Source organism: Phodopus roborovskii, unplaced genomic scaffold (genome assembly GCF_943737965.1).
Source record: "Phodopus roborovskii unplaced genomic scaffold, PHOROB, whole genome shotgun sequence".
NCBI classification, from domain to species: Eukaryota; Metazoa; Chordata; class Mammalia; order Rodentia; family Cricetidae; genus Phodopus; species Phodopus roborovskii.
In genome coordinates, this window is record NW_026126408.1 from 7679066 (window position 1) to 7693438 (window position 14373).

At 43.9% G+C, this 14373-nt stretch overlaps 1 protein-coding gene across 1 annotated transcript in view; it reads right to left on the reverse strand.

The window, feature by feature from the left end:
- LOC127220144 (lipid droplet-associated hydrolase-like) overlaps nt 1–925 on the reverse strand; it is a 171796-nt gene extending 170871 nt beyond the window's left edge. The window contains 1 exon segment of the mRNA XM_051181876.1: nt 687–925. Coding sequence (XP_051037833.1) covers nt 687–925 — 239 coding nt within the window.
- Between the last annotated feature and the right edge of the window lie 13448 nt (nt 926–14373).

Sequence of the window (14373 nt, forward strand, 5' to 3'; positions counted from 1 at the left end):
TTCAAGCAGAGGGGTTTCTTATTAGGCAAAGGGATTATTTAAAAAGGGAGAGGGGGCCTGGCCTCTGGGGATAGGAGCAGCAGGAGAGAGGAAAGGGGGGAGAAAGGGAAGGGAGGGAGGGGGAGGGAGGAGGGAGGGAGGGAGGGAGGGAGAGAGGGAGAGAGGGAGAGAGGGAGAGAGGGAGAGAGGGAGAGAGAGAGAGAGAGAGAGAGAGAGAGAGAGAGCAAGAGGAGGATGGGAGGTGGGCAGGCCCTTTTAAAGGGGAACATAGTGAATATACACAGGTGGTGCTCTTAGTGACTGCAGCTGAGGATGTATCCTGTCAGAACCCCAGTACAGATGCATGATTATTAACAGTGGTCCTTTTCAGTTTGGGGAGGTGGAAGAGAAGCTGTTTCTGTTAATGTTGGCAAAGGAGGAAGGTCGGCTGGCTGTTTTCCCTGCCTCTCTGAGCTAGCAGGTTTTCACCCCAGCATCTGGCTCCTAAGTCTCTATTGGTAAATTAAAGGGGTAGAGACTTATTTAACACAACATTGTCTCTCTACATGGAGGTGGTTGAGGTGGTAGTGGCTGGACTCCAAAGATTCCCTGGGTGCGACTTCAACAGTGAGGCAGCAGCTTCCGAGACAACAATAGGATTTGGTGTAGCTGCAGTGCAGCAGATATAAAACAGCAGTGACCCTCACATGGAGTGCCTTCGGGAACTGCTGCTCATCTCCATCACTTGATTGTTGACTATAAGCACACTGTTGTTTCTGATGCTCATCCCCATCACTTTATTGTTAACTGTGAGCACATTGTTGTTTCTGCTGCTCATCCCCATCACTTGATTGTTGACTGTGAGCACATTGTTGTTTCTGCTGCTCATCTCCATCACTTGATTGTTGACTGTGAGCACACTGTTGTTTCTGCTGCTCATCTCCATCACTTCATTATTGACTAATGAGCACACTGTTGTTTCTCAGCTTCCCTTTCCCCATCTATAAAATGAGGCCAAGAACCCCTTGCAGGGATCTTAAGAGAATTAAGAGAAACATGCACAGAAAATGCTCAACACAGTGGTTAACACATGGTAGGTACCACATAATCTTTCCTGGGATTACCACTATTTAGGCAGAAATCAATTTTGATTTCAAACACATGGTTGGAGTCCAATGAAGGCTGAGCACTTCATATCTTCCTCATGGTGCTCTTGATGGAATATTTGCTTGATTCTAATTCTAACTCCATATGACCTTGGTTTACTTCTTAGCTTGGGGCCAGCTCATGTGCTTTGGTCTTCTTGGGTGAGCTTAGGTTCATTCTCTCTCTTTCTCTCTCTCTCTCTCTCTCTCTCTCTCTCTCTCTCTCTCTCTCTCTCTCTCTCTTTCTCTCTCTCTCTCCTTTGAGACAGGGGTTCTTTGTGGCTTTGGAGGCTGTCCAGGAACTAGCTCTTGTAGACCAGGATCAAACTCACAGAGATCTGCCTGTCTCTGCCTCCCGAGTGCTGGGATGAAAGGTGTTTGCCACCACTACCCGGCCAAGGTTAGATTCTCTTAGACGGCTCATAATAAGTGTGTGTGTGTGTGTGTGTGTGTGTGTGTGCACGTGTATATATGTGTATATTTATTTATCCATGGCCCTATCAGCCCCTGGATATCTTCAAAGCATGCCTGTGCTGGTTCTATACCCTGTATGCCAAATACAGAGTGGCTGGCCTGCTCAGCCACTCCTAAAATCAAATTTGAGCTTCCATGGGAAGAACAAATATTTAACAGGGGAAGGGGAAGCTAGTTCACCCTGATATTCCCTGTCTGTTTATGCTCTGAGCTCCTCATACCACTTTCATCACCTGCTTTTCTTCAGTTTGGCATCATGGGAGAATAGAACAAACAGTGACAAAATGAGCCCCTTATTGGCAGAGCCATGGAAGAACAGTGGCTCTGAAGCTGGCACCAGCACAACCAAGTTCAGGCCTGTAGGAGCTGTCGTTGTCTACTCTCTGTACTGAAATGGACTCAAGCCCTCCCTCTTTTCTCCTCCTGCTAGCTCCTATTTTGGAGCACAGTTTATTGAGTGAGACCATACTGGGGGGACATGGGACACAATCACCTCTCCAGTCTTGTGTATCCCAACATAGAGCATAACCTTAATAATGACCAAAGAAAGGAAGCCTGGTCCACACATAGAGAGGGGATGTTGGGAGGTGCTTGGGATAGGCACAAGTAAAGGCCCCAGGTCCTTTAACCAGTGGACACATGAGGAAGTTTCAGGATATCCCCTGTCTTAGTCACTGCCTACCTGTAGGGACTAGAAGGAGAACTGTCTGACGGAGCTCAGCCAATACCTAGATTCATAAGAATTAATTGTAGCCATCTGATTGGAGTAACTTCTTGAATAGAAGTAGATACCTGGCTATCTGATCACTTCTGATCACTTGGCTTAATATGGTCCTAATTAATCTCATTGGAGAGACTGAGTGCCACCAGACATTTTTGTCCAGTCTGGGTACCTATACTTAGGACTGACAGGGATCCAGGGCTACAGGATTCCTCTGGCTGCAATCCTTTGGTTGTGGTCCTTGTGGAATGGCTCTCCCTTTTTCTCCGGCAGAGCTGGGAAGACATCCAGGGCCAGCTGTGTGCTTTGTGAAGCAGCTTCTCTAGTTTCTGAGCCCTCTGTCTCTCTAGTGCAGGAGGATGGGATTAACTTTCAGTTTCACACCCTGGAGCTCCAAGTACCAAACAAGTTCAGTGTTTCTCAGGTTCAAGACACTGACTTGGCTTTTAGCAAATGAATACAATAACAAGCTAGAATATGTAGGTCCTCAGTGGGTGAACCTGGGAACCACAGGAGCAAAGAGTTTCCAGTTACCCTCTGGCTTGCGCTCAAAGTCTCACTCTCCCCAAAGAATGGGTGTGAAGGCTCAGGCTACGCAATGGTCTGGGAATGGAGACTTGGAAGAGAGAATTGAGGTTCCCCAGAATTACAGAGCAAGCCTTTAGCCAGCAAGCAGGTGGCCAGAGAGAAAGGAAGGGAAGTTGTCCTGAGCGGGTGTGATAAGCATGGGATGCTGCTTCAAGATGCCGTGTCCAGCAGCTGGTGGGCTGTATTCCTCTCTCAGTGCTGTTTCAGACTGAATGTGTTCTCCCAGAGTTCAAATGGTGAAGCTCCATTTCTTCTGTACCATGATATTTAGGGGTAACTAGGCTTAAACGAAGCCATGAAGGTGAAGCCTCTAAGGTAGGAAGAAGAGACTAGAGTCTCCCTATGCTTCCATCAGTGTGAAGATACAGCAGGAAGGTTACAATCTATAAACCAGGAAAAGGCCATCAATGCCTCACCAGACACAGAATTTGCTGGTGCCTCAGTCGATCCTGGAGTTCTCAGCCTCAGAACTGTGATCAATGTTCGTTGTGTAAGCCATGCATGTATAGTTCATGCATTCTGTTATAACAATCCCACTGTCTGAGTCAGGCCTTGATATTCTGTTTTTTTTTTTTTTTGTTTGTTTGTTTGTTTTGTTTTGTTTTTTTCAGTAGGCATTGTAGGACCAGAGGAGCCCAAATGATTGTCTTCTGTAGTCTAATCCTACTCTAAGCAATGACCTCATGCCTTAGGGACTTTGCCCAAGTCAGGCCAAAGTCTTGGCTGTAAAATCAGAAAGACATTGGCTTTCATTGCTCACTGTGTCCATCTGCATGGAGAAAAGCAGAGGACAGAGTTGTTACTCAGATAATCACCAAGCCAGCCCTGTGGGGAAAACAAAGCATTTATTCACAGGGACTCACTGTCTAGAGGGATGTGGCATCCTTGAACACAAGTAGGGATTTCTTGCTTACTTTGTAGAGACACATCCAGGGCTATTATTGACCATACCCTTATATAACAGAGCTGGTTCCCTTGTAGCCTTTGAATCCACAAACTGTCTATTTTAGTACTAGCCTATGAACAAACTCAGTTAATTATCTCTCTGACTCGTACTTCTTACAAGCATGAAGTTGGAGAAGCTACTCAGCAACATCTCTATGCATATGTTTCTTCACATAAAGTGCAGGATAGCATTATCTTCCTGAAATGGTTGCAAAGTCTCTTGCTTTCCCTTCCTCCTCTCTCCAGAGAATTCTGTAGTTATTAACTATTGTGATATGAAGCTATTGTTTCCGTTCTAGTCTTCTGAACTTTACTATCCATTTTAACCAGCCCTGCTGAACTCAGAGCCTGCAGAGTATACATGTGGTATGCTTTATTTTGTCAGCATAGTGTTTATTACAAATCTGAGCTTGAGTGTGTTTGATGGCCACACACTCTCTAGTTGCTAGTCCCCAGAGCCGCATGCTTGAAACATTCATGATACTTGTCATGGCCCCTGTAAACTCTGTTTTGCAGGTTTATAACTACTTGTAGTGCAGAGATAAATGGGACAGAGTGGGAGAGACCACATGTGTGCAAGAAGGTCTGATAGTGGAAGTGAGGACATAAGTCTGGAAGGAGTCACTGTGAAAGTGTACTAAGACAGGAGTATGTCACTTCCCTGCTTCTTCTCTCTGACTGCACCCCATGCTCCTGGAAGCAATGTCAGGAGCCAGACAAGCCCAAAGCAGTGATTACTCATGTGTAGGTTGTCACATGTATATGTCCATATACACATTCATTCGTGTATGCCCACATAGATGAACCTTCCATCCAGAGCCATGAAGTGGCTGCCTTTGTGGTTGCCATACACTTTGTGATTTCTTTCAGTGGCCCCTTCTGATTCTCAGGTAGTGACTGATGCTCCTATCTCTGCCAGCGTCTTGCATTCTGCTACTTTCTTTTCCAAGACAGCTTGAGGTCTCCAGTGTGGGCCTCTGGAACCAAGGCTTCCCATTAATAGATGGTCAGTTCCAGCAGTTTCATTATGGTTTATTTTCTTTACAGGTCAATTTCTACCAATTCTACTTGGGTGGAAGGATGGTTTCAACACTAGCCACAACAGCTAGACATGAGCTGTCAGGGGGCCATGGACTCAGGGGTCCTTCACATTGGAGCTTTGAAACCGATGCTCTGACCATTAAGACATGCAAATTCTTCCCTCAGCTTTCTGATTGACTCTACATTATAAGAGTGTTGCAGGACATTCATTCAACAAGGACATCTGTTCAACTATGTTCATACCAGTGTTGTTTGTAATAGCCAGAACCTGGAAGCAACCTAGATGCCCTTCAACTGAAGAATGGACGGAGAAAATATGGTACATTTACACAATAGAGTATTAATCAGTGGGGAAAAAAAACCCAATGGAATCTTGAAATTTACAGGCAAATGGATGAAACTGGAAGAGACCATCCTGAGTGAGGTAACCCAGTCACAGAAAGACAAGTATGGTATATACTTACTCATATATGGATATTAGACATAGAGCAAAGGATCACCAGCCTACAATCCACACTACCAGAGAAGCCAGGAAATAAGGAGGACCCTAAGAGAGAAATACATGGTCCCTTGAAGAAGGGGAAAGAGACAAGAATTCCTGAACAAATTGGGAACACGGGGGGGGGGGGGGAAAGGGAGGGAGGTAAGAAAAAGAAGGTGAGAAGAGGAGGGGAGAACAAGAGGAATCAGGAAGACTGAGTCAGGGGAGGAATAGAGGAGAGCAAGAAAAAAGATAACCTTAATAGAGGGAGCCAGTATAGGTTTAAAGAGAAATCTGGCACTAGGAAAATGTTCAGAGATTCATAAAAATGACCCCAACTAAGAATCTAAGTAGTAGTGGAGAGGCTATCTTAAATGCCCTTCCCCTATAATGAGATCCATGACTACCTTATATGCCATCCTAGAGCCTTCAACTAATAGCTGATGGAAGCAGAAGCAGGCACCCACAGATAAGCACTGAGCAGAACTCTTGGAATCCAGTAGTAGAGAGGGAGGAGCGATGAGCAAAGGAGTCAAGACTATGCTAGAGAAACCTACAGAAACAGCTGACCTGACCTAGGAAGAGCACAGGGACCCCAGTCATAAAGCTGGGGAACCAGCATTGAACCAAACCAAGACCTTTGAATGTGGGTGCCAGTTAGGAGGGAAGTCTATGGGATCTCTGACAGTGGAGCCAGTATTTTTCCCTAGTGCACAAATGGACTTTGGGAGCCCATTCCCTATGGAGGGATACTATTTCAGCCTAGATACAGTAGGAGGGTCTAGGCCCTCCTCCAAATGATGTGACAAACTTTGATGACCCCCCCCCCATGGATGGCTTCATTATCCTTGGGGATTGGATGGGGGGTTGGGTGGGTCAGTGGGGGGCATGGGAAGGATGGGAGGGAGAGGGGAGGAGGATTGATATGTAAAATAAGATTGTTTCAGAGAGAGAGAGAGGTCTTGTTCTGTAGTTGGCCAGCCAGTCTCATCCCTGCCTTAGATCTCTCTTTGCACTTGTTTTAATGTGTTTATTTTGGAGTCTGGGTACTCAGATCCATCATTTTGATGGCCCACAAGGCTTTCTCTCTATGAAGTGTTTCAGTTCTAAAAATAGTCCTTTCCCAAACCAACCTCCACATCTTCTGTTCCTTTAGAGCAACGGGATCCCACCACACATTTAGTTCAAAAATTCCACACTGAGTGAGGGAAGGAGGGACAGGTGATCTACCTGGCTTATCCTCATGGCCCTTACAGGCCTTTATAGTGCACTAGATTTCCAGTTGGGCAGTTTTTTGTATTTTTTGTTTGTTTTTTGTTTTTGGTAGCAGAACTAAGTAAAAGGAAGAAACTGGGGTGGATGAAGGAAGTATGTGGAGCCCATATTCACAACTGCCTTGAGATACTTTCTAGCATCTTTTAGAACATTGAGGTTACTCATCTGAGGTGATAGTTAATTTTAACACAATCTAGAATCCACCTGGAAAGAAAGCCTAAAGGATGGGTTATCTTGATCAGGTTGGTTTGTAGGTGCATCTCTAGGGATTGCCCTAACTGATGTGGGAAGAGCCACCCTAAATGTGGGCATCACCCCTGGTAGATACTCAGATAAAATAATATGGAAGAATGACAACTTTTTAAAAATTTTTGTTTGCTTGGTTTCACTCTCACTCTTAAACCCATCTACTCTGTTGCTACTTGCTTATTCCTCTACCAATATTGGAGCTGACTTATTCATGTTTTCAATTTGGAATGAAGACCAGTGGCTTCTAGAAATCCTCCAGGCCCTCAGTATCAGATTGGAACTACTGAGGTAGTGGACCTCATGGACTGAACAGAGACTGGGATCTTGGTATGACTTGGATGAGACAGTCAGGGAATATTGTATAAGCCAAACTACTAACATTCTTTTAAAAATAAATTTATTCTATTGGTTTTGTTCCTCTAGAGCACTGAGTGGTTCTCAATCTTCCTAATACTTCAACCCTTTAATACAGTTCCTCATGTTGCAGTGACCCCCAACCATGAAATTATTTTGTTGCTACTTCATAACTGTAATTTTGAAAGTTATGAATTGTAATATAAATATCTGATGTGCAGGATACCTTATATGTGACCCCTGTGAAAGGGTCATTTGACTCCCAAAGAAGCTATGACCCACTGCTAGAAAACAGCTGGTCTAGAGAACCCTGACTAATACACATAACAACCCAGCTTTGCCCATTTTTTTTTTCTCTTCTGCATGGATGACTTCTCTGGGTAGGGCTGGGCTAGCTTCATGGGAGAAAACTGGCTGTTGCACTATCAGGAAAATGCCTAGCCACAGTTACACACCCTGTTTCTGAAAGGATGCAAGAGCCTTCTCCCATTTCCCTCATCCACCTGGGGCAAGTCAGAACCAGTGAAGACAAAGATCTGTTTCATTCAACCTAGACACAGGGCAGCTAGATTTACGCTTGATTGGTGGATGGAGGGAGCTGTGGATGGTCTAGGTCTTATAAGTGTAAGCTTTGACCCGCCCCCCACCCCAGGATTCTGAAGCCTACCTGACTAAATCAGAATCAGACTTTAGTTTTATTAATGAATATACATTACACAAAATCTAAAGGGCACAGAAAGCCATGCTATGCAGTGAAAAGTTCCCCACTGCTATTCCATGTCCACTCTCCCAGTTTCTTTCTCCAAAGGCAATTCAGTGTTACCAATGTCTTATTTGAATCTCTGAAAGGAGCCTGTGCATTTCTCAATGTATAATCTATTTCTTCAAGGTTATGCTAGCATTCTATATGGAAAATTTGTGTCACATTTTCTATTGCACATCTTGAGGATCATTCCATATTTGGATACACAGAGCTGCCTAAATATAGTAACAGTTCTGTAACTTGTCATTGTACCATGAATTTTTTTAAATTATTGAAAATAGATTCTTCTTTCATACAATACATCTGGACCACAGTTTCACCTCCCTCCACTCCTCTCCCTATCTTCCCTGTTCTCTAGCTTCACCCCTTTCCATTTCCCTTCAGAAAGGAGCAGGCCTCCAAGAGACAACAACCAAACACAACAAAACAAGATACAATAAAACAAGGCAAAATCCCTCTTATCCAAACTGGAAAAGACAACCCAAGAGGAAAAGAGTCCCAAGAGAGGGCAAAAGATTCAGGGACACACTCACTCCCTCAGTTAGGAGTCCCACAAGAACACCAAACTAACAGCCATAACATACTCAGAGGCTATGGTATAGACCTGTACATGCTGCTTCAGTCTCTGTGAGCCCATATAGGGCATGCTTAGTTGATTCAGTGGCCCATGTTCTCCTGGTGTCTTCCATCCCCTCTGACTCCTACAATCTTTCCTTCTCATCTTCTTTGGTGTCCCCTGAGGGGAGGGATCAGATGGAGACCTCTAATTTAGACACACTCTCGGCACAATGTCTGGCTGTGGGGACTGAAGAGATGGCTCAGTGGTTAAGAGCACTTGAAAAGGACCTGGGTTCAATTCTCAGAACCCATATTGTGGCTCACACTCATCTAGTATCCTTTCCCAGTCTCTGGGCTCCATTTATGTATGTGATACACAGGCATACATTCAAGGAAACACTGATACACATAAAAGAAAAATAAATGAATACTGTCTGACTGTGTATCTCTGTACCCACCCTCATCTACTACCAAAGGAAGCCTCTCTGATGATGACTGGACAGGCACAAATCTACGAGTATAGCAAAATACCAGTAGAAATAATTTACTTGAATTTTTTTGCCAGTTTTATTTTATTTATTTGGTTCTTACCTAGGTCTCTGTACCATGCTTTAATTTAGGTCATCTCTTTATTGATGTCCCTTTGGGGGTGATGTTAGTCTTTTGCTTTTGGAAGAGCAATGTTGCCTTAGGTATTCCAGATAATAATTTGAAGGCTACAGAGTCTTGATACCTGTTGCTTCATTGTCCTTCATAAAATCTGAGTTGTCTTCCAGGCAGTGCATAAAAATGCCCACATCTGCACCAGCAGTATGGAAGCAAGATTGTTGACTCTTGCCAGCCAGCTGAGTGATGATATTTCATTGTGGCATTAATTTAGATTCTTATGTAATGAGGCTCTTTGAATCTTTCATGTGTATATATGCATTGCATGTGTGTTTTTTAATCTCTTTCTCCATGAGTCTATTCATCTCCTCTCCCCAGTATTGTATTGCATTGTTGCTCTCTTTTTCCCCCTGTGGATTTCTTGGTACTTCTTTGACAGGGCATTTTCCTTCTCTGTGTTTTTTATTGCTCAGTGACAACACATCATTGGTTGATGTCTTTGTGTCACCATGACTCCCTTCCACTCATTCTCCCCACTCGTGTGAAGATGTCAATTATCTAGTGGATAATTTTGCTAGTGAGATGTATGCATATCCAGCTCAGCCATTTCTCTGTTCCTCCCTGTTTTTGAAATTGTTCTACAGGTAACATGCCCTTCAGATAGCCCTCAGCTACACTCTAAGCTAAGTAACAAAGGTCTGACCCCTGCCAGGCGACCTCTCAAATGCTAATGAGCTTCAGCAGTATTACAGAGACTAATCTAATCTTCCTGTGCTCTAAATCTTGAGTCTGTCTTTTCAAAGATTTTGCTTTAAATATATATATATATATATATACATACATACATACATACATATATATATATATATATATAACCAATGGGGGTATATTTTTCTTCTTTATACGGAAATGTAATGAATTGAACTATCTCATATTTTCTGGATATTGAGGCTTTGTGTTATGCTTCGAAAGTCCTTTCATACTGCTATATTAAAGAAAAACATACTCCTGTGTTTCCTTCAATTAAGTTCCTGTTTCATCTTTGTATGTTCAAACCCTGTGAAGTCCCTTCCTGGAATGCTGAGGGAGGACTCTAGCTCTAAGCTCACGGTTTGTTTCTACACTCACTAGAATTCGAGTCCAGCTTGCTTCCAGTAGACCAAGAGCCTAGGAAACAGCGTGTCCCTTTCTGAAACAGATGGGCCTCATAGTGGATCATAGAAGGCTTGCTGATGCTCTAAGCCTGGATGCTTTGGGCCTCTGCCTTTCTGGAGATGATCAGGAACCCTAGGCAAGCCTGTAGCTGTGGCCTTGAAGGCAGAGAGTTTGTAGTATTTTGCCTCCCTTTTTCTGATCAAAATCAACCCCAGGCTGCAAACGTGGGATCACTTAGAGACCAAAGTCTTCCTGCATCAGGTCCTTGTTATTGTGTAAGTTCCTTTCCCATGTTATAAGGGAACATGCCTTCTGGGGAGCATAGCAGGCCACGTGCTTCTTTCCATTAGCCCCGCTGGGCTCAGCAGGCTAGGGACCACATCAGTTTCTTCCCACCTATTTGTTCACACACAGCTCCTCCTTCTGCCTACCAGCCCAACCCAAGATAATCAAACAACCTTGAGCTTTCTGTTTTTCATAAACATAATTAAACACCAAGACCTTTATTGGTATTTCTGTGATTCCTTATGGAAATTAGTGTGGATGGGAATGAATGTCGAGGTGCATTTTATAGCTATTTGTATACTATTTGTTTATTTATATTTTATATATTATACCACACACTGTCCTTTCCTACAACCAATATCAATTCTGTGTGATTTTTTTTACTTATTGTTTCTTTCTAGCCATCTTCCTTCCCTACTCAGATGTCCTTGAACAGCCTCATATGTAGTTGCACAGTCAGTATACTGAAAAAAAAAAAAAAAACCTACCCAGATACTACCATTGAGTTTATTGTTTATATAGATGTAGATGTAGTCAAGGACTGTGGCAGCATTGTGACCATCCATCCTGTGGTCACAATTTACATAGGCAATTCGAATTCTTTTGTATAATTAATGACTCATATGTTATATCCTGGAGCCACATGGAAAGATTTTTCAGGTTACCTGCTGTTCTGTATTATCCATGCTTAAGTCCTACACCAATGCATATGATTAAGAGTTACCCCCACTTTCTCAGTTGAACCAAATCGAGAGGGTCAGAGGGAAATGTCAGTTCCCCACTCAGGGTGTGTGTGTGTGTGTGTGTGTGTGTGTGTGTGTGTGTGTGTGTGTGTGATTGAGATGCCATTGGGGCTGAGGAGATCAGGGAGATCTCGAATGATTCTGAGAGGAATCTACTCACTTAAAAGATTTTAGCTGTAAAGTTATTGCCATGTGGATGAGCTGCAGAGAAAACTTTTGTGCTTGTGGGAAAAATATTTGAGAGAGGAGGCTTTTGTTTTCATTCCAGGGCCCATCAGCTCTGTAGGCAGCAGACTTGAGTTGAGTTTTTCCTGTAATGAGGCTTTCAGTACTTTGTCAGTTCAGGACAATCAGAAGTGTTCTCAGCCTTCTGCTAGAGAGGAAAGACAACAGAGTTATTTTCTGTGATGCTAACTACTGGGGATTACAGGCCTGTGACTTAAAGCCTGTCAGTCAAAGGTTTCTCTCCAGAACTGGGTCAAGGGAGGCCAAGAAGGAAGAATGACTTGGGATTTTCTCTGACTAAAGAGGGGTATGCTGAGAGGGTCATGTGCCTGATGGTAGTGGATCTGAGGTGTCTACTGGATGGTGCTGGATTCTGTGGTGTCTTCTGCCTTGCTGCCTTGGGCTCAAGCCTATTTCATGATTCTATCTCTACAGACTTCTTGTGGGTTCTGTATACTATCCATGGACTACTTTTCCTAACAGTCCATCTCTGCTTAGGCCTATCAATATAGACTTATGTCCTATGTAACTAGGAGTCCTGAGAGGACTTCTTGCTGGCAAGCTACTAGACCATTTCCCTGGTGGAGGGGGTAGAGAAAGCCTTTATTTGTGGTTCTTGTTTGCCAATTTCCTTGGAATAAATATATTCACCCACAGGCAATCTTGAAATACCAGCTTTAAAGGCCTGACAACATTCCTGAATATATATTCATCAGCTATTAGAATCTACTGAAGCCAGCTCTAGCACAGTGCTACTGAGTCCTGGAACCTGGGGATCATCACAGGACAAGAAGGATGTTGTCAGCATGGGCCTTTTACAGTCAGAGTTACAGCTTTACCAAACTGATTGTATGGAGTCCAAAGAGAGGAGGTGAACAAAGTATAGTTGGTGAACTGGGGCATTAGAGTTGAGGTCAAGGCCCAACACCAGGCAACAGATTTGACCAGCAAGCACCCCTTTCCTCTGTTGGAAGTGGATGTATTAGTTTCACTGTTATAACCACATACCTATCAGAAACAACTTGGAAGAGAGAGAACTTGTTTTGGCTTATGGTTTCAAATAGTTCCATCCATCCATCCATCTACCCATCCATCCATCCGTCCAGATTTGATTGGTCCCATGTACCTGGGCAGCACATTACAGTCATGGGAATATGTAGTGGAAAATAGCCGCCCACTTCATGGCCAACCAGAAGGGCATGCTGCTGCTTGGCTGGCTTTCTCCTGTCCTCCTATTATTCCTTCTGGACTTTAGCCCCTGAGATGGCATCACCCACATTCAGGGCATGTCTCCTGTGGAAGCACTCTGATAGACAAACTAGTAATGTGCCTCATCATCCTTTTAGGTGATTTCAAATCTAGTCAAGTTGGCAGCAAAGATTACACATCACAGGGAGAAATCTTTGTTTTGACCCTATACCTTGATCATTAGAGTGGGTTCTGCTATGCTAATATCACAAAGTCCTTTTAGTATCAGACCTTCTTTGTGGAAGACATGGCAAGGTAGCTCTGCAGGGAAAGCCAGGGCTGAGGGACTGAGTCTCAGGAGAGAGTCTCACAGTGCATGCTCTGGGGCATTGGCACAAGGAGTGCCTGCTATGTGTCTATGTGGTGTGCTTGCTGTGCTGGAATGGGACCCCAGGGACATTCAGCTCTGTGTGGCTCCAGGCATGTGTCTTGGATTACCGGGCCTCAGCGGGTGAGCAGACAGCAGAACCCCGTGTTAGAGGATGTGACGAGGATTTGAATGTTTAATAAGAAAAGGATGGTCAAAACATGCTACAAGAAATCCACAAAATGTCACTGGCATCAGCTGTCCTGTTCCCTCTGGCGTGTGTTGACAGAGTTTTGTAAATAGTCTGATTAATCCATGGCCTCTTATGACCTAGAAATTCACAATTGGGATTTGATTTGTTCCTGGGACTTAACATGTTGGCCATTCAGAGAGAGAAACAAAGGGGACACTTGATGATTTTCTGGCCTAACATCAGAAAGACCTTGAAAATAGCTCATGGGCTTCCAAGAGCCACTGGCCTCCACACACCAACAAAGGTCACCCTCCATGGAGGTCTGAGACACCTGGTGTTTAATGACCTATGGGTTCTCAGCCATTCTGTTGATTCTGGTTGAATAATCTATAATTAATTAGGGCTGAGAAGCATGAAGCTCTAATGTCCATAGGTGATGTTACCTGACCACTCAAGGGACTCAAATATACCCTCCAAATTCTTTCCCTTCTTGGACTCTAAATGTTGGCATTAAACCAAAAATCACTGGTGCAGGAACAGAGGTCCCACCAGCTTTTTATGGATGAACCCCATTAATCTCCCCCACCTCCCAATTTAACTGTTTTCAACAAATGACATGGCTTAGTTAACTTTGGTTAGTTCCACAAGGTTTCTCAGGACTCTGGGTTCACACTCATTCCTCAACCCCCTCACATAAGCCTCACTGGCATCTATCAGTTATAGAAGCAGAACAGAATATAGCATGAGGTCCAAAGTGTCCAAGGGTAGCTGATACTATCTGATCATCCCAAGCAGCTGAGTAAAGCCCACACGAGAGTCTTTCTCAGTGCTCAAACCTCTCCCAGGGACTCAGGTACAGATATTGAGAGAGAAGTGACCTCCATTCAGCTTTACCACCTATTTTCCCCAGGCCCTTTGACTGAGAACTGCAAGTATCCTAATGAGATAGGCCAGCAAAGTTTAGCAACTTTGGACTTGGCTTGAGCTAAACACGTCCTCGCTGAGACTCTTACCTGCAAGTACTGTTTGCAAACAGCC